Source organism: Physella acuta, unplaced genomic scaffold (assembly GCF_028476545.2).
Source record: "Physella acuta isolate Inbredline_101_S28 unplaced genomic scaffold, ASM2847654v3 ptg000709l, whole genome shotgun sequence".
In the NCBI taxonomy this organism is placed as follows: domain Eukaryota; kingdom Metazoa; phylum Mollusca; class Gastropoda; family Physidae; genus Physella; species Physella acuta.
Window position 1 is genome coordinate 411,053 of NW_026732228.1, and position 21,544 is coordinate 432,596.

Genomic DNA, 21,544 nt, shown 5'->3' on the forward strand with positions numbered 1-21,544 from the left:
ATGTACTTAATAGGGCTATTCGCGTAAGTTAAGTTTCTTTACCAAGTTAATCTTAATTTTTTTTTTATATGTTGATAATAAAGTTGCCTATCAGGACTAGGCGGGACACGGGGCAGGTGAAGTAGAGTTCACATGTCTCTGTCTTTTTAGCATATGAAGGGATAGTGTGGTCAGACCCATGTGTTTTTAAAAGACAAAAACAACATAACTACCATTGAACAACCGGGTTTTTAAAGAAATCTTTTAAGTCTCTTAATCAGCAAGTGCGTTTAATATGATATGGTTACCGATGAAGAAATGAGCTATTTCATTTAAATCTATAGATCTATTCATAAAAAAATAATAAAAATAAATCACTTTAAAAACAAGAAGAATACCGTGAAATAGCCGAGTTTTTTAACGGAATCATTTAAGTCACTTAATCAGTGTTTGCCTGTGTTATGTTAAATGTGTCGGATTTTTAGCTAATTAGGTATTTCTTTGCTTTGTGACTAATATCGTTCAGCGTGTAGTAATGCACATTGCGTTTTGACCAATAACTATTTTATAAATTATTTTTCTCAAACAAGTACAACATTTTTAAAATATATAGGCCTATAATGCACGTGAAACGGGTACCGATGGCTAGTATATAATACGAGCCGACCCGCGGCGTATCATACGCCGCTATTTAGTTGTTTTTTCAACATTTCAGTAATTCATAATTTGTGAATTCGACAGTACGAATTCTGCCACTGAAAATATTTGCTTTAAAACACCAAAACCCTCCTTTCCCCCAACCCCTGCCCCACCCCCTCGTGAAAGCAGCCTCCTCTTAGTTACCTCCCCTAAGTTTAAAATCATTTCAAACTAAATTATCTCCCCCTAATAGCCGTCACTAAACCCGTCTCTACGGTTTGTAAGCATTTAGCGTGAACCACAGCTCACCAGACCATGTGATAGGGGGGGGGGGGGGGTTGGTAACGATAGAGAGGAAGAGAGGGTACTGCAAGGCGCGCTTGCAGCTTGTTTTCTAGCGTCTCCCAGAAGAGAATTATATATATAGATTTGAGAAAGTTTAGGGGAGATCACTCTCTGTTTATTTTTGTAGGTTTATTTTATGTTCACTGCAGGTTTGGGGGTTGGTAAAATGTATGCTTTATATATATTTAGCGTATGTTTTAAGTATGTATAATGCAGTTTTAAAATAGACTGTATATATATTGTACGCTAACGTAAGACTCTTGCCTCCAACAACCCCATTAGCTCGGCGTCCTGGGAACGATTCCAGCGTGGAATAAGGCAGCACTACCTGTATGACCCAGAGGAGGACGACATCGTGGCTGACCTACTGCGTGACCTCAACACCAGGCCCATTGTTCATACAGGTAGGTCACCAGGGCAGATAACCCCTGTCTGCAAGCACGACACGAGTTGCCTGTCCGTAGTTTTCTTGTCCACTGAGCCAACATTACAGTTTCATACATTTCACATGACCAAAATTGGCAAAATGTTAGAATGTTCATCAGTCAACTTTAGAACTTTGGCTCCAAGTTTTGTTGACGTTGTTCATCATCCTTTTTTCCTGTTTGTGCCTAATATAAATAGGACAGATAAAGTTGATATGTTTCAATGACCTCGACATACAGGGAGATAGTGTGGTTAGTAGTGTACCGAGCCGCCTTAGTTTCCCTAACTTAAGTTAGGTACCCTTTAGGGCTGGGTAGACTCAGGGACGTCCTACAGACTCGAGCCCGGGGTCCGAACTCGAGACTTTTGGGTTAGAAGTTACCATTTGACTACGCCGTCCACGCTAAGTCTACTAGTATATTCAATATAACACTTACAACATGTACAGACTTCAACCACCCATTCTTGTCAGACTTCAACCACCAACCCTAACTTAGCCAACAACCAACATTCTTGTACTGAATTCAACCACTAACCCTAACTCATCCAATATTTGACCATCACCAGCGTGCAACAAACTGAGCTCACATCTACTTTTAACGCTCACGTTTGATGACGGCGGTAGGGCCATGTTTAAGCCTGTCAAGTAAGTTTTATCGCCAAGGTTAACAAAGCAAATTTTACCATCAAGATTTTCAAGTAAATTTTACCATAAAGATCATCATGTAAGTTTTACCATAAAGATTAACGTGCTTACTTAAGATTACGCAGTGTTTTGCTTACAAAAGCTAAGTGACACAGTGGCTGTAATTATTATACCATGAAACACATGAAATCAATAAAACTAAATCAGCTCGAGTTACTTGTTATTCTAATGTTTTTAACTCCAGGGACCGCAAAGTAGCAAGAGACCTAACACGACCAATTTTACCAAACGGTTTTAATTTTGTACCAAAAGTTTTCAACTTTCAGGACCACAAAATACCAGGAGACTTTACCCGACCATTTCTACTTCAGTGACCGGGAGAGACCTATGGCTGAGATTGCCGCTTTTCATCTGGACAGGTAAGTTACTGGTCAATGTACCCTAACACTGACCTCTTTGTGGGATTAGACGTACCCTAACGCTGACCACTTTGTGGGAAACTTTATTTAGCTCCATCTGCATATCGCACTGATAAGTCATGTGCAGAAGTTTGTAAGAACAAGAACAAACACAGCATCATCTTATTCTGTATGCTTTATCGACCATGTTATACTATTGACACTGTAAAATTTATTGCTTATGTTAAACCACACCAAGATCTTGTTATCCTATTGACACAGGTTAGAATCGAAGTTTGTTTACACGCCATGTTATAATCATTCAAATACTGTGTGTTGTTTAATCCAATGTGCAAATATGACACATTGAACTCAAGGATTAGCGCGGCCAAGGTCGACCTCAAGTGCGGTGATCAAAGCAAATAGTGAGGCTATGTTATTTCTAGAGGATACGATAGATTTCGTTCTTTATAAATGGCACCACATTGCTTTGGGGAAGGGAGGCCAGTGTGACGATGTGTGACGACAGGAGAGGAAGTTGAGAAAGCGTGACATAGCACTGTAGTAGACTTTTTGTATTAAACATATTTTCGTCAAATCAAATAATGTAATAATGAACTTAATTAGTAGTAAATAGCAATTGTTTTGTCAACATCTTCTTAACTAGCAGAATAAAAAGTAGTGTATTTTTAAAAAAATAATTATTGATTATTTCCCTTACCTAAGATAGATATAGGGGTGGGGCAGTATTAAGGGAAAACTGAGGTGATTAGCCATTATAGGGTTCTTTCTCTTAGGGCGACGTATGATGATTGCGAAGGGGTGTATTATATAACTGTGTTTTGATATAGGTGCAGCCTTCGAAAATAGCGATAACATAATATTAACACAGTGACGACTGAATGATACTTAATGATACAAAATGATAATATAACGATAACACAAGGATAACACAAGGATTACACAAGGATAACACAATGATATCAATACGTGTCTGGTGTTACCCCTCAGGGTGCTGGCGTTTTACCGTGCGCCGCCAACCGTTGGAAGAGTTTTGAACATCACACGTGACGTGGTCCAGGTGGGTGACAGTGAGCTCAGGTCTTCTGCGTACACCTCACCAGGTGAGTTGGTCATGTAAAGCGGTACTACACGTCTACAGACACACAAACATACAGACACACATACACCTCACCAGGTGAGTTGATCATGTAAGGTGGTACTACACGTCTACAGACACACAAACATACAGACACACAGACACACAGACACCTCACCAGGTGAGTTGGTCATGTTAGGTGGTACTACACGTCTACAGACACACAAACACACAGACACACATACACACAGACACCTCACCAGGTGAGTTGGTCATGTTAGGTGGTACTACACATCTACAGACACACAGACATACAGACACACATACACCTCACCAGGTGTGTTGGTCATGTAAGGTGGTACTACACGTCTACAGACACACAAACACACAGACATCTCACCAGGTGAGTTGGTCATGTATGGTGGTACTACACGTCTACAGACACACAAACACACATACACACAAACACACAGACACCTCACCAGGTGAGTTGGTCATGTAAGGTGGTACTATACGTCTACAGACACACAAACACACATACACACAAACACCTCACCAGGTGAGTTGGTCATGTAAGGTGGTACTATACGTCTACAGACACATAAACATACAGACACACAAACATACATACACAAACACACAGACACCTCACCAGGTGAGTTGGTTATATAAGGTGGTACTACACGTCGACAGACACACAAACACACAGATACACAGACACAGAGACACCTCACTAGGTGAGTTGGTCATGTTAGGTGGAACTGCAGCCATAAACAAACACCAGACACTAGATAAACACACACAACGACACTCACTAATACAGACTATTACACTAGATGGGGACGGAGTGGTCTAGCGGTAGAGAGCTGGACTGCTAACCTGTAAGTCTGGAGTTCGAATCAGGGTTCAAGTCAGTAGAACCGAGCTCTGATGGGTACCTAACTCACGTTAGGGAAAGTAATGGCGGCTGGGCATAGTGCTGACCACACTATCTCTTCATATGCCGAGGTCACAGAAACAAGTGAACTCTACTTCACTTGCCCTATAGACCGTCAGGTTTGAAAAGGGAACTACACATAGAAGAGAAAAAAAAACACATATGGAAAAGTAACAGATTTAGGCTCCAAAAGCAACGCCTCAATAAACTCTTTCAGGTTTAGCCACTTGGTTTAAAGCCATTCACAATTGAACAGCTTGACAAACAAGAAAATTACTATGAAAGATTTGCGGGCCATTTCTCTACTTTCTATTTGAGACCAGCTGGCAACACATGTGTCCTCGGCACTTGTTTGGTTGAGTGCACGTACGAGCACGGGCTGTGCGGCACGCCAGACCTGATCCAGGGCGCCGCCACTGCCATGCTGCCCAACAGGAGCGCCACATTTTTGGGAACCGTCATCAGAAATCCCTGGGCCAGGTCTTACGATCCCAGGTTAAAAGTGAGTTACAGTGGATAGGGTGTAGGTTTAATGGTGGCTCGTACATAAAGTGATGTTATATGTTAAGTGGTGTGGCACTCATTACATCAAGTGATGTTATATCCACTGGTGCTAAGTGATGTAGAACTAAATACATCAAGTGATGTTATATTCACTAAGCGATGTAGCACTCATTGCATCAAGTGATGTTATATTCACATGATTTTAAGTGATGTAGCACTAAATACATACTGTAATGTCCCAAATTTTACAGGCAGAGTGGGAAAAAGACGATGACTTCTGTAGAACGCGAGTGATGAGTAGATCAAGATTCCGCGGCCGTACTTTGCTGGACTTGATGGACATGGCTGTCTTTGACTTTTTGATTGGTCAGTGCTGTTTAGTTTTAGTTTTTTTTTTATTATCGAGTGAGCCAGTTAGTTTTGAGTTTTTGTTGAGTCAGCTAGTTTGGGACTTTATGTTCATTGAGTCAGGATTATATTGTGTCAGTTTGTTGTTTGTTGAGTCAGGATTGTATTGCGTCAGTTTAACTTTTGCTACCTGCTAGTCCTACAAGTCACCTGTGTGTGTCCACTGCAGGTAATCCAGACAGGCACCACTACGAGATCTTCCGGCAGTTTGGTCTCGACACCTTTGTCGTACTCTACGACCACGGTCGAGGGTAAGTTATAGGTCACTAATTTTAGTGATTCCCATTTATAACAAAAATATAGCGGCTATTTGTTTCTTGTCCAAGAGTGCCAAACAAAAAAAACCCAAAAAACAACCGCAGCTATTATAAATTAAATACAGGTAGGCCTTGCCTATATATCAATTTTGTAACTACGTTTAGAACAACTTGTTACTGATTCGAATAAATAAAAACAAAATTTAACTTAGGCGATATTTTGCTTTAAGCTAGACTACATCTTGTAGTCTACCATCATTGTTTACTATTTTAAAAACTTAACAGTATTGGAAATAACTTGTTTTCGCCGATTTTATAAAATATTCCCAAATGGTTTGAAAAATACTAGCTGGCAAGTACGAGAAGTTGGTGACCTACTTACAAGCTGTATTAGAGTACAACCACAAAAGGCGACCCACTTTTTTAATGGATCGGCTGACTGTATCTTTGGCAAAACTTCCTAAAAATAATGAAAACACAACTCTGTAATAATAATATGGAATGAAAATGAAACACTTTTAGCTTAAAAATAATTGTATCACTTTATCAACAGGTTTGGCAAGCCTCGAGTAGATGACCTGTCTATACTGGCTCCTGTTCGTCAGTGTTGTAAAATTCGGTTATCAAAGTGCTATTTTGAGCAAATACATAAATATATATATAAATGCATTGATGTTTTAGACAAAAAAAGGGAAACAATATGAATAGAAAAAAATATATTTAAATAAAATGCCATAAATCAGTAGTTCGAACATTTTGGGTATGTGATGCTGTATAGTTGGGGAAAGCAACCCATCTAGGAGAGAAAACTCCAACATCAAACAACTTCTGCCTTGTAGTTTGTTCTTGGGCAATGGAAGCAAATCTAAAAAGAAAAGCTGACTAAAATCTGAATAAACGCCAGTGGCGTGCAGAGCTATGTTGCTGCCCGGGGCGAAACCAAAGGAAGATGCCCCCCATAAATTGAATATATATATATATATATATATATATATATATATATATATATATATATATATAAATTACGGTGTTTAAAGCGTTAGTAGCCCTACTATTGACGATAAATTATAACACACATTATGTTATTAATCAGAATACGAATAGAAAATCATTTTTAAAAATTGACTTAGCTGAACTCTTGAGAAGACTCCATGCATATATATCCAAAAGAATGACTGACTCATTCGGGGAGGGAGAAAACAGTATGGGGACATGCCGGATGTTGGGGGGGGGGAGGGGCTATATGCCAAGCCCAACAAAAGAATTTACAGTTTCCATTACCCTACCGGGGTCGGGCTGCGGTCACCGTTGAATTAAATTGGAAAAAAACTAAAAGGTCAAAGTTCGCCATTGTTTATTGCTACGACTGAGGCCACGGTTGATGTTAGGCCTAGTAAGTTACCCCCCCCCCTCCCCATCTCGAACTTGAATAATGCTGTATTTTATAGAAACACATTGGTGGCACACCTCGTGTGCAGGGAAGAGAACCACGGTCGCCGGGTGATTGTTTGGTGGCTGGCGATGGGTTGATTGAGTGAGCCCTTCCCCCTCCCCCTCCACCCCCTTGTACCTGGTATGTAAATTTGGGATACCCTATTGTATTCTGACCAATGTAGGTGTATTTTTTTTGGATGCCTGTACTAGTTACGGACCTAAAAAATGCTAGTCTTGTCTCGTACGTCGAAGTAGTCGGATACGTAGGAATAAAGCGTCTCGTCTTAACTCGATACATTGAGAAAATATCGATTCTAGTCATAGAGCACAGCGATTTCTGCTTGTGCGCATTGTCGATGTTTGATAGAATTTTAGTATCGCTACACTTGGGGCCCGCACTTAATGGTCGGCTCTAGGCCCCAAGTATTCATATGCAAACCCTGTGTGGGAAAAATCCAGTAACGGCTACCAGGGTCGTTATAACTCCCACAATTCATTAAATCAACGTGGACTCACTTTACAGGTGGCTCTACTATTTATAACATCAGTTCTATTTAAGCGCCCATTTACTTTACAGATAACTTTACTTTGCATTAAAATACTTTAACACAACTTTTAGTATGCCCTACAATTGATAAAAAATAAAATGGGCACAATTGTTTGAAATGATATCACTACAATGTATATTAAAAATCTGTTGATGCTTATTCTTGAGGGTGTCCTTACAGTGTCTCAGAAACAATACGGACATTCTTATTCTTTAGTATATTCATATGCATCAAAACCGAATAAATTCTCTTGGGTGCCCCTACAAGTTATCTAAAAATAATACGGGCTTACTTCATCTGCAAATGCCCTTTTAATCACAAGCAAAAATAAAATAAATTATTCGAAAATCGCTCTAATGCAATAAAGCGGTTTAAATTGTTCGTTCAATGGCCAGTGGTTAGAATAAAAGTCATGCGTTTAGGTATGTTATATAAAGAGACAGTGTTAGTAAGCACACAATTTTAGACAAATTACAATATCAACAAGCATCAGTGGTTAAAATTAAAACAAATAGGAAACCATTGACAGATTTGGACACTTTATATAATTAGTTCGAATTGTGGGAAAAACACCGTTTTCGGCTATAGAATCCAAGAGAAATGTCTCTCAAATGTAATAAGAACGCTCAGTAGTGTTGGGTTTAGGGGTGGGTGACAGTAGATGCTTTGGCTTTGGGGTGGGTGAAAGTTGGGGGGGGGGGAGGTGAAAGATCACGCAGACTGTGCATTTAAATATATGGCTATGGGATGGAACATCCCAAAAAAAAGTCTCCAGATTCGAGTACTACATTACTGGATCTCTGGCCGTGCCAATAGAGCGTCTAGGTATTACATTACCGGTCTTACAATAGAAGGTTTGTGCCTAAAGTGAGGGGGGGGGGGGGGGGAAACAAGTGACAGCCAGCTACACCTTATTTATGTGTTTTTGGACAGTACGACCGGGCGGCCGCGAATGCCGGTAATTAAGAAGTGTGAGACTTAAGGACAACTTTAGAATGAAGTTAACTCGGCCCGGCCCAGTGTATCAAAACAGTACGGACTTGAAAGTTTGTATTTAACCGTACACAAAAATCCAAATGGCCATGAATAAAGAATATCATTAGAATAAGAAAAAACCAAGAGGATGTGCGCTTAATCAGTCTACGAATGCCGTTACGTCCATCAAAATGAATAAGGATGCCCTACAAACATTATGCAATGAATAGAAACATAATAAAGATGCCCGATAAAATATGAAGCGAAAAGGGCATAATTACTGTAGGGATGCCCTTCAGACATTCAATAATGAATATAAGCATAATAAATATCCGATAATATATAAACGAATATGGGCATAATTGCTGTAATTATATAAATACAAACGTGAATACAAGTAAATTACTTTAAAGTTGCCCTGACGATATATAAAATGAATGCGGGCATAATTACTGTTTGGATGCCCTTCAAAAGTATTATGATGAATATAAGCAAATTACATTAAAGATGCCCCTACAGTGTGTAAATTATAATCATGGGCTTTAATACTCTATGGATGACCACAAAGTATAAAATGATTATGGGCGTGTTCTCTAAAAGATGCCCCTACAGTGTGTAAATTATAATCATGGGCTTTAATACTCAATGGATGACCACAAGTGTATAAATTGATTATGGGCGTGTTCTCTAAAAGATGCCCCTACAGTGTGTAAATTATAATCATGTGCTTTAATACTCTATGGATGACCACAAGTGTATCAAATGATTATGGGCGTGTTCTCTAAAAGATGCCCCTACCGTGTGTAAATTATAATCATGGGCTTTAATACTCTATGGATGACCACAAGTGTATAAAATGATTATGGGCGTGTTCTCTAAAAGATGCCCCTACAGTGTGTAAATTATAATCATGGGCTTTAATACTCTATGGATGACCACAAGTGTATAAAATGATTATGGGCGTGTTCTCTAAAAGATGCCCCTACCTACACAAGTATCAGATACTCTATTAATTCAAAGACTGCATACATTTCTTCGGGGAATATCAATGACTACTACACCACTACCCTTCACCGATGCCCCTTTCTCCCTGAAGGTTGTACGACACGGACAGTACGATGACTATATCAGTGCCATGTGTTGATTGTATATACACATTTCGGTGTATTCGGCAAATTGTGATAATTTGATAATTCTTCCTAGGTAGACAAACCTTAGTAGACATTTAGCTTTCCTAAAAAAAAAAAAAAAAAAAAAAAAAAAAAAAAATTAAAAATAAAAAAAAAATACATTTTTTTTTACCCCCTTTGGATGCCCCTTTGATGTGGCTGCCCGGGGCCTGGGCCCCCTCCGCACCCCCTCTGCACGCCACTGATAAACGCCTATATGGCGCATAACAATTTGGCACGCAATACTTAATTATTTTGGAGGAAATATCATATATTAAAATTAAAAACGAAGAAAAATAAAAGAAAGAGTCGGCGCCACTGAGAATTGCACCAAGATAAAATAAAAGAAAGATTCCTGAGAATTGCTCCAAGATGACGTAATGACTAATTCATAATGACCACTGCACGCCAAATAATCTTAAGCGAATACGTTTGAAGATAACGTACATTAGTGCATTTCATAATTGTAAGAAGTCACACACACATCTCTTAATGTTCAGGTTGGCAACAGGCTGCTTTCACCCGTAAACGTGAGGAGTAACTTTGTAACTGAATGAGAAATATGTTTTCTTCGGTTACGTACCTTGAACATTTAATTTCGCAGTTATTCCTCATGCTACGTCACTTACAATAATCATATTCAATTGTTGTTAATGGTATATCTTTGGTGGCTTGATCTCTTTTTCTGGCTTGTTTTTTTTTAAATGGATCGACGTATGCTAATTGCATTATAAAATAAAATAGAAAGACTGTAATGGAAAATTCAGTATTTAAAGATGATGAACAATGTCATTTAATTTACTAAGTTCGGCACTTCTGTGCCCACTTCTGTGTGAGGTGCCGTTTAAATATCAACACGGTGTAACAGTTTGCGTCAACAAATCCTAGTTTTTAGGTTTCGAGTTATTGAAATGTAAACAATGTCGGCAATACATTTCTTCCATCTGTTATTGTTGGTGCGCGAGTTTGCCCACCCTTTGGCCCATTGTATGCTGTTTGCAAACCTTGATTGTACGTCGATCACCACCCACATGAGTGAGGTAGATCACCTCTCAACGTCGCCGCAGGGGTGCCGTGTGCCTTTCATCACAGCTGTAATCATCACAGTGTTTAGGCCACAGTGTTAATAATGAGGGTTGGCAGCCCCGCGTTGTGAAGGTACACCAACCACTTAACAGGACGCATGCATTTTGCTGAAAGTTTATTCATACATTCACGTATGGTTGAGTTACACAAGTAAATTGTTCTTTCTTGTGTCAGACTTTTCTCACCTCGTAGATGAGGATCACAGATCTAGCCTCCCTTTCTGAACAAACACCCAGACAAAGCAAACCAAAGCTCATCCCACAGCAACCCAGTTTCTAAAACGTCTCTATCTTTTACATCATAAGTCTATATATTCCTCATTTATTTGCACCCACATTCACTCGCACTCAACTATTCTCATACTTATATTACACACGTCATAGCACACAGTATGCGTACTGTATAGCGTTCTTTAATACAAGTGTATGTGCCATGGCGCTCGCCCATGGTATAACTTTGACACAAAACTTTCGGGGCGCAGGACGACACCCCAGATGCAGTTGGTCCATTGATTCGAGTAGTACCCCAGACCCCCACCATGTGCGTGACGCCCAACGTAACCCAAGTGCTTTGGTATACGAGAGCTGACCCTAGGGCGAGCAACTTCACGCTCCCACCTCGATGACGCCATTCCTAATGTTTAAATCCCAGAAACCGTCCCGTCAGTGTTCTCAACAATTTCCCAAAGTATCACAACAATAGATTGGTAAAAAAATAGAATGATCACGTGAAGTAGAATAAATCTGATAATTTATATTGGTGTAAAAAGTTGCATTGAATTTTCGCAAGGGCCACAGCTGTAGCTTTCGCCTACATGATTTGTATTGATTTCCTTACATACATTTATTCTGGCTTTTCATCCTCACGCTAAATCGTTTTCGTTTTTTCTTTGTTTGGCTTGCATTAAATATTGCAAGGATTATTATTTTACCCACCAGAATTTAACGAAATCTGTCTGTGTGTATGGTCAGAATAGTAATATTTACATCGATGACCATTGCAGGTAAGGTTTGTGACAATTTAAAAATGAACATATAAAAATTATGCGAAGGTCTGCAATGCTCATTTTTACTCTGTCTTGGGTGTGTACTTGGGTCTGTTTGGGTCCATAAGAGAATATCAGATTCTGTTTTGAATCTGTCCAGGGTGTGTTCTTGGTCTGTTTTTTTCTCCTGAAGTGAGACTCAGCGAGATGCAGTCTTCATCTAGTGAGAGGCTGTTTAAGACTGTCATGATCTAGTGAGAGGCTGACTAAGACTGACCTGATCTAGTGAGAGGCTGGCTAAGACTGTCATGATCTAGCGAGAGGCTGACTAAGACTGTCCTGATCTAGTGAGAGGCTGACTAAGACTGTCCTGATCTAGTGAGAGGCTGGCTAAGACTGTCTTGATCTAGTGAGAGGCTGACTAAGACTGACCTGATCTAGTGAGAGGCTGACTAAAACTGTCATGATCTAGTGAGAGGCTGACTAAAACTGTCATGATCTAGTGAGAGGCTGACTAAAACTGTCATGATCTAGTGAGAGGCTGGCTAAGACTGTCATGATCTAGCGAGAGGCTGACTAAGACTGTCATGATCTAGTGAGAGGCTGACTAAGACTGTCATGATCTAGCGAGAGGCTGACTAAGACTGACCTGATCTAGTGAGAGGCTGACTAAAACTGTCATGATCTAGTGAGAGGCTGACTAAGACTGACCTGATCTAGTGAGAGGCTGGCTAAGACCGTCATGATCTAGCGAGAGGCTGACTAAGACTGACCTGATCTAGTGAGAGGCTGACTAAAACTGTCATGATCTAGTGAGAGGCTGACTAAGACTGACCTGATCTAGTGAGAGGCTGGCTAAGACTGTCATATAGTGACAGGCTTTCGGAGACTGTCATGACACTAGATCACTGAGTCTGTCTCTAACAAGTCTTTGCAGAAAAATACTTAAGTACATCTTGGATCTTTAAATTGTACAGACTTAGACTTTAGACAGCGGTTGCTGCCTGTAGTGCACCAGTAGCATGTAATGCACCAGTAGTTTCTAGTGCATCAGTAGTTTCTAGTGCATCAGTAGTTTCTAGTGCACCAGTAGCCTGTAGTGCAGCAGTAGCCTCAAGTGCACCACACCTACACCACTAATGTCTTTTATCGAATCGAAGGATATATTTTTCTACATCGCAGTTTATTTAATTTCCAATAGCCACCGCCCCTGTACTTATGTAAACAACGCGGATTAGTTCAGCTCACTGGTCAATCGAAGGCTTAGCTGTGTGTGACCTACAGGTGAGAATTCTAGCATTAGCATTGTAAAGCAACAGGCGGATGATTAGTTTTGGCCTACGCGTGTTTGACTTTAACGCAAAATATTTCACCTCGTTTGCTGAGCAATTGGCTGGATTTATGTGCTGAACATTTGTTGGACAATAAGATATCTTTACTTGGTTAAAATACCATCAAGCAGTTGTTTGATTTACAAGTAATCAAGTGACGCGAGCCATCCAGTGATGCGAGCCATCCAAATGATACGAGCCTTAAAGCGGTGTAGAATGGTGGTGATATGTCTGTGTCTGCTCACCCTTGTACCGCTCTACCTGTCACGTGGTGGCCTCAGCTACTTTCAGGTGGTGAGTGACTCGTACGTGCAGAAGCTGCAGGTGAGTTGTTAGATATGTGCACGCGAGTGGTACATACGTGAGCGTTATTTGTACATACGTGCACGCGATTTCTTAGATATTTGCACGTTATGGTACTTGCACGTGAGTTGGAAGATTTTATTTACATACTAACTCTCTTCAGCAATGTAAATACCGATATTATTTCAATTAATTAAATACTGTGACAAAAGTAGGATGAGAAGTGAAATACATCGATAGCGACACGATGTACACAAAATGAGGAGAAAACTTAGCTTCGATTCTCAGGAATCTCGCTCTATCTAGGTTTAGCTCGTATCCCTTCATGTTTTGGAGCTGAAGCATTGTCGTCTCCCTTCCCTACACACGCTATGAGTTGCATTGTTCGTTTCCTTCAAAGTATTGATTAATTTAAGCGCATTCATTTATTCACAGGAAACATTGTTTTAAGTTGTTAAAGGTTTTCGTTTTTGATACCAACAAAAATAGAAACTTAACTCGAATGTTTCTAAACTTGTAAACTCTTTGCTTTAAACAGAGTCAAATTTTCGGGCTGGGTAGAGGTTGTAAGGCAAACCACAGCCGGGAGTCAGCTGACCTGCTAATTAGCATATTTCGTCAAAAGCACGGACCAGACGACAGCCCGTACCATCTGGATGATGACGTCACATACGACACGTTCATTAAGCGGCTGAGAGTAGGACGGATAAAAGGAGATACAATTAGCAAATATTTTACTATTGAGGGGTATGTTGGAGAAGGGAATGAGTTACCTAGACCCACCTGATATTTAAACTTCCTGTCTGTGAATTAACTAGACCCACCTGATATTTTAACTTCCTGTATGTGAGTTACCTGGACCACCTCACTTCAAACATTCTTTGTGTAGGAGCGCCCCCTGGCAACGGTTCCAGAGAAACATCAACCAGCACTTCCTGTACGACCCTGAAGATGGCACCACCCTCACAGACCTGCTGCAGTACCTGAACAAAAGGACGATAACTCACGCAGGTCATACAGTAACTTTAGCCTCACAACCAGTGGGTTATCCTGGTCTATCCTAGAGGGGCTATCTGTGGGTTATCCTGGTCTATCCTACAGGGTCTATCAGTGGGTTGTCCTTGACAGCCTCATCTGTCAGAGAAGTAACAGTCATACAACTTGTCCCTACAATTTTCACTAATTTACAATGTACGCAGCTCCCATACTCTGTACACAGTACGACATTCTACGTATAACTTGTCAGTACAACATGTCATATCATGTTTTTCTATTCCTGTCAACAGAATGCAATCCTCTGAGCTCCCAGCTGGTTTTGATCTTCACCTTCGACGATGGGGGTCAAGGTGTTTTTAAGCCCATGAGGTAGGTAAGGAAGTTATTAAGTGTACCCTAGCCAGGGGTGGGGACGGAGAAGGAAGTCATCCGTTCTTGTGAGCTGGCTATGTAAACATTTCACTAAAAGCTCATCAACATATAAAAGTAGCAGAACGTTTAAGTCAACAGGCTTAAAGTAATTATCCTCCCCATAACCCGGGTCTAATGACTCCTGAACTGACCAGATATAATGACCACTGAATTTACCGAATATAATGACCACCGAACTGACCTAAAGTAATGACCACTGAACTGAACTAATGTAATGACCACTGAACTCACCTAATGTAATAACCACTGTAGTATTCAATGGTCCTAATCTAACCACAATGAATTGTTTGTATGACACACTAACGTAACCCAAGGGTTTAAAATACATTATCTATCACATCCAGCACCAACTGTAAGCTTTAGCTCACCGTCTGACCTGTTGTACTAAATACTTCAAAAGCGAAAATAATCCAGAAAGCAAATGAATTCATTTTAAAGAGTAAATATTTTCTCAGGTCCACCAGCCTAGTAATATATCAAAGCCATTCGTTGCACCGCGGAAGTGTAAACAAACATATCTGTAATCTTAAGACTGCAATAATTTACAGCAACTTTATCTGGATTTTATGCTGATTGCTCTAAACCTTGGTCATTCCTTTTGTAATAGCAACGAAACTGATTAAGCAGTTAAAATATTGTAGGTTTTTTTAGGACCAGATACATTCACGTATTTTTGGGGTAAACTGAGCTAGCTTGGAAGAACTTCATGATAAGATATTAAATGTGTGATGCAGTGCTTGTACAATCACTCGAAAATCTCGAACATAATAAATGCATGTAAGCATAATCAAACGATTAAGGGTATGTATAGAAAAGAGATCAATACACTACAGCTATAAAAATTTGAGAACATAAAAATCTCTAGTTATATCAAAACATCGAGCACGGTTTCACTCTACTTCAGCTGTACTAAATATTCCACTAGACACTCCAGGAAGTGGAAGATTGGCAGTCAGTCATTCACACCGTGCCTGTTACATTTATTCCATCAGACACTTTTCTACATTGCAGGAATCCCAGGGACTATGAAACCAAGCCTGATCATTTTTTCTTCAGCGACATAGAGCGTCATACAGCAGAAATAGCAGCTTTCCATCTGGACAAGTAAGTCAATTTTTACAGGTATATGTTCATAGTTTTACTATATAGTTTACATGTATCAAATGCAACGTGTAACCTAGTTAAGTAAGTTTTTTTAAAAAATCCAGAACCAAATTAAATTTATCGTAATTCTTGTTCCATAAAAAGGAAAAACGATAGTCCATAAAAAGGGAAAACGTTATTCCATAAAAGGGAAAAACAGTAACGACATTAAAAATATGTTTGATGACAACAAACAACGACCGAGAAAACAACAACTATAAGACGTTACACAAGATTTTACACGGCACGGATAAAACCACTTTCACAATATATAATTGAATACAAGGCTTAGGCTAACACGACTCAGTAGTGTAGGTTTACAAAAACACTGCCCAGCTGTTCAATAATTAGCATTTTAGTTTTAAGAAACGAGGATTAGAATTATGTTCAACAACCCAGTAAAATTAAAGGTTCCATTGATTAGCAAACATTCACATACTGCGAAAATCGCCCAGGATTACAAAAATAACCAGAGTAATTTACGACTAACCGCTTTAATGTTTAAAATATGGATCGTCAACGCGGAAGCTAAACTTAACGTTAAACCTGAACACAGTTGTACACTAACCGGTGTGTTATGTGCTTTAGCTTTGCTAAGTATTATTTAGTTTAATGACAATCTTTCTATTTATAACACCAGACTACATTTCATTGATCCTGGACACGTGAACAATAATTTAACTTGTTTCCCAGACTACTGGCCTACAAACGCGTGCCCCCTACTGATATAAATTTTATGATAAACTTGTTTCCCAGACTACTGGCCTACAAACGCGTGCCCCCTACTGACATAAATTTTATGATAAACTAATTTCCCAGACTACTGGCATACAACTGCGTGCCCCCAACTGATATAAATTTTATGATAAACTTATTTCTCAGACTACTGGCATACAAACCCGTGCCCCCTACTGATATAAATTTTATGATAAACTTGTTTCCCAGACTACTGGCCTACAAACGCGTGCCCCCTACTGATATAAATTTTATGATAAACTTGTTTCCCAGACTACTGGCCTACAAACGCGTGCCCCCTACTGATATAAATTTTATGATAAACTTGTTTCCCAGACTACTGGCCTACAACCGCGTGCCCCCTACTGTGGGACGAGTGGTCAACATCACGCGAGACATTGTACAAGTGGGAGACCAGCACATTCAAAAGACTGCCCACAGATCGCCGGGTAAAACGCTTCAAGCCATTTCCTACTGCTACATTTTACATTCAATAGTAAACTCATTTTGAACATAGTATCAATTTTATAGTTATGCAACGGGGTGTAAAACGTATTTTATCTATTACAGTAATGCCATAAAATAAGCATATTTGTAGAGAAATGGAAGAAATAAAATTAATGAGCATTGTGTTGGGGATCTGGTTCATAGCTAATCTACTTACTTGTAAAAATATTTTCCAAAACAACTAAGTATCTCTGGACAGTATTTGTTGAAAATGTGTTAAGTATGATTGTAGTTGGAGTTATGTTATTATCTTTGTGGTTTGATAAAAAATGCTTGATTCCCGTACCTGAGTATCATAACACTCCCCTGCAAGGAAACATCAATAAAGTATAACATAACGTCAATATAAACAATACAACAATTTATTTTTTATTTTAGATAGTGTCACATGACCTGCAAGAAAAAAACCCTGTGCTTAGGCGTTTGTGTGTGTGTGTATGTGTCGGGGGGGGGGGGTTGTGAGGTATTTTTGTGTTTGTCAGTTGTACCGCAACTGGATTTGCTTCTGTCAAATCAAACAAGCACCATTAACTTGGTTAAATCAAACAAACGCCACTGATTTGTGTTTAAATCTTTTCATATAGCTGGAAATTTTTGTTTTATTGGAAAGTGTCAAGACTACTGTTTCCATGGCAACGCGTTGTGCGGGAGTCCGCACCTTATCGAAGGCGCGGTCATGGCATACCTGCCACATAGGAAACTGAATGGGACGAGCAATAACGTGGGGAATCCTTGGACGAGGCTGTATTCTCCGAACTCACCGGTATGTAGCTACTCCATCCACAGGTATCAACGTGCTCCATCTACAGGTATGTACGTGCTCCATCTACAGGTATGTACCTGCTCCATCTACAGGTATGTACCTGCCCCATTCACAGGTATGTACCTGCTCCATCTACAGGTATGTACCTGCTCCATCTACAGGTATGTACCTGCCCCATTCACAGGTATGTACCTGCTCCATCTACAGGTATGTACCTGCTCCATCTACAGGTATGTACCTGCTCCATCTACAGGTATGTACCTGCTCCATCTACAGGTATGTACCTGCTCCATCTACAGGTATGTACCTGCTCCATCTACAGGTATGTACCTGCTCCATCTACAGGTATGTACCTGCTCCATCTACAGGTATGTACCTGCTCCAGTCACAGGTATGTACCTGCTCCATCTACAGGTATGTACCTGCTCCAACCAAAGTTATGTACATGCTCCATCTACAGGTAGGTACCTGCTCCATCCACAGGTATGTACTTACTCTACAGGTATGTACCTGCTCCATCTACAGGTATGTACCTGCCCCATTCACAGGTATGTACCTGCTCCATCTACAGGTATGTACCTGCTCCATCTACAGGTATGTACCTGCCCCATTCACAGGTATGTACCTGCTCCATCTACAGGTATGTACCTGCTCCATCTACAGGTATGTACCTGCTCCATCTACAGGTATGTACCTGCTCCAGTCACAGGTATGTACCTGCTCCAACCAAAGTTATGTACATGCTCCATCTACAGGTAGGTACCTGCTCCATCCACAGGTATGTACCTACTCGACTCACTGTTATATAGCACCACTCACCTGTGTGTGCTCTACACACAGGTACGTATCTGTTCTACCCTCTAGTATCTGCACACTCGATTCTGCAAGCTTGATGTGAAACTCTTCTGAGTAAATCTATCCAGGACTACATATTTAAAAGATGGCCTTATCGTTGTGTCTCATTTATCTAAATGTAATCTAATTTAACACAACTCTAGAGATTAAGTAGCTCAAGTCTAGAATAGTTTATTAATGAAAATAATTTGTTGGCTATGCTTAGTACTTTAGATAGACATTTACAATTTAAAAGAAGGAAAGACGGATTCATTCAGTAAAAGTTTGCGATTTGTAAAGGAGTTGTCATTTGGAAAGAGACGGCGAATTCTTTTTAGCAAATATAGTTTATTGTTCTTCTCATACGTTGTAGAACCATTATCCTCTTGTATGTTATATGTTCTAAAACCATTGTCCTGTTGTATGTTGAATGTAATATATTGTTATATGTTGTAGAACACGTGGGAAACAGATGAATCGTTCTGTGAAACGGTCGTGAAACCGGACACCAAGTTCCAGGGGAGGCTACTGCTGGACATCATCGACATGGCTGTCCTTGACTTTCTGACCGGTAACTTTCTATTGGATGATCAGTTAGCTGAAATGTGCCATGTAACTACTAAAATGTGCTTTTAAAATGTACTTACATTGAAATGTTTCAAAAACTGTAGGCAACATGGACAGACACCATTTTGAAAAGTTCGACATGTTTGGCGACGACACGTTTATTCTTCAATACGATAACGGCAGAGGGTGAGAAAATGTGTTCACATTTTGAAGAATATTAGAATAATCAATTCCTACATAGTATCATAAATTTAAGCATATCTCTTAAAACGTTGCTGTAGCTACCCAAAGCACGATTAAATTATTACTCATTACCTAACTAGGCTGATCTATTGATTAACTGTCCCAACATGCAAGCTGCTACATAATTTCTCACTTTTTTCTTCTATCTACTTCACACTTTTTATGTATGTTTATTTGTTTAGGTTCGGTAAAGCGAAATACGACTGTCTACCATGTCTGGCCCCTGTACGTCAGTGTTGTAAAATTCGGTTATCTACCCTTGCCAAGTTGTTTAAACTTTACAATGGACCAGACAGCCTCAGTCAACTACTTAGGACGTCATTAAGCTCCGACCCCTTAGCTCCGATATTAACAGAACCTCACCTTGACGCCTTAGACAGACGTGTTGGTCTAGTCATCAGCACAGTGTATGATTGTGTCAATAGGACGGGGTCCTGGGATGAAGTTATTGTTGATGATGGTGTTCGATGAGAAAACTTTCTTATACTTAAATAGAAGGTGCATGAACATATATATGTTACAATATGATTTTGAATACATCGTCAACATAAAATATAAAATGAATCATTTTTGTGTTGAAATAAATTACATTTTGGATGTTTAGAATAATTTTGCTCTTTTTTGTTTTTAATTTGCTTTTGTGTGAAATAAGTATTATTGATAGTATTTATACTTTTAAACTATAAATACTATAAGATGTCATTTGGAAAAAAAATCAAAATTCAAGTAATTCTATTTTAATATTAGTTTTTATTTTTATTTTCAAAAAACGTTTTTTTTATCAGATAAATTTTCAAAAGAGAAATTAAGTGTGAACCAGTGACGTCAGCAATCGACTAGAAAATGAAGGGTCCACTGTTTAGAAAATTAACTAAAATAAATGTAAGAAAATAAAAATCTTCTCCGCTAATCAGCTGAAATAAATTTAATGATGTGTGCCTTATATGTATGCCTTATACATTATATTTTCTACTTTATATTTATTATAAACTAGGCCTAAATTTTTGTAGTTTCCATAAAAAAGTAATTACAGTTTTTAACATTAGTATTTATAATTTAAACAAAATTAAATGAAAAAAATATTTAACACACATTTAAAAATTGTTTAATTGATCAATGCTTAATCAAACATTGATAAATACACATGATTCTTCAAATTGTTTTGTGATTCCATATTGTTTTAGTTACTTAAAAATGAAAATAAAGCTATTAAAAATTCCAAACGAATTTTATTAAAACAGTAAAAAAGCAAGTGTGTATGTAATTAAAGGTTGTTCGATGAATGAAATTATCTATCTATGAGCACGCAACTGTTTTTTAAACATCAAAAGTACAACCGTTTAAAAATGATAATTCTGACTGAAAAGGTAACATCGTCTACGCTGCTTTCTATACTCGGGCATGTTTAAAGCCACGTGACCTTAGTGGGACAAGCAGCCAACTATAAACGTAAATTGTCTGGGCACACACACGTTTGAACGTTAACACCAGCCATTGGGGTGGGGAAAACTAAAAACAATCTAAATGGCGTGGTGGGGAAGGCTGTACATTTGACACTATAACAATCCATGCACTAGAATAATCCATTTCTAGACTTATTTATTTACTAACAACCAGGGCTAAATGCTAGAATGAAAAAAAAAACCAACAACCGCTGATGTCAAGCTAACCTTAGATTAGCATACAATTTTTTCTCATAATCCACAACATGCACCCCGGATCCAAACATTGCTCGCATAGAAATTTTTAAAAAAATTGCTGGACTTTGCTTGTAATCTTTCTACTTTCAGTGAATTGTACTCTAATCCCCTCTAGTAATAAATAATTGATTAGAGAAAAAAAAAATTACGTAAGT

The 21,544-nt window shown here is 39.0% G+C and overlaps 2 protein-coding genes across 2 annotated transcripts; both read left to right on the top strand.

Moving 5' to 3' along the window:
- On the top strand, positions 1-6,600 carry LOC131949687 (extracellular serine/threonine protein kinase FAM20C). The gene is made up of 10 exons (XM_059311545.1): positions 1-23; positions 1,246-1,367; positions 1,957-2,035; positions 2,362-2,454; positions 3,445-3,557; positions 4,793-4,971; positions 5,225-5,339; positions 5,551-5,632; positions 6,192-6,257; positions 6,543-6,600. The coding sequence occupies exons 1-10, from the start codon at positions 1-3 to the stop codon at positions 6,598-6,600; spliced, it is 930 nt and encodes a 309-aa protein (XP_059167528.1).
- A 6,572-nt stretch (positions 6,601-13,172) lies between these two features.
- On the top strand, positions 13,173-20,771 carry LOC131949672 (extracellular serine/threonine protein CG31145). The gene is made up of 10 exons (XM_059311529.1): positions 13,173-13,490; positions 14,008-14,216; positions 14,359-14,480; positions 14,756-14,834; positions 15,909-16,001; positions 17,112-17,224; positions 17,867-18,045; positions 19,336-19,450; positions 19,551-19,632; positions 19,872-20,771. Exons 1-10 carry the CDS (start codon positions 13,341-13,343, stop codon positions 20,158-20,160), a joined length of 1,431 nt encoding a protein of 476 aa, XP_059167512.1. The 5' UTR covers positions 13,173-13,340; the 3' UTR covers positions 20,161-20,771.
- The last annotated feature ends 773 nt before the right edge of the window (positions 20,772-21,544 follow it).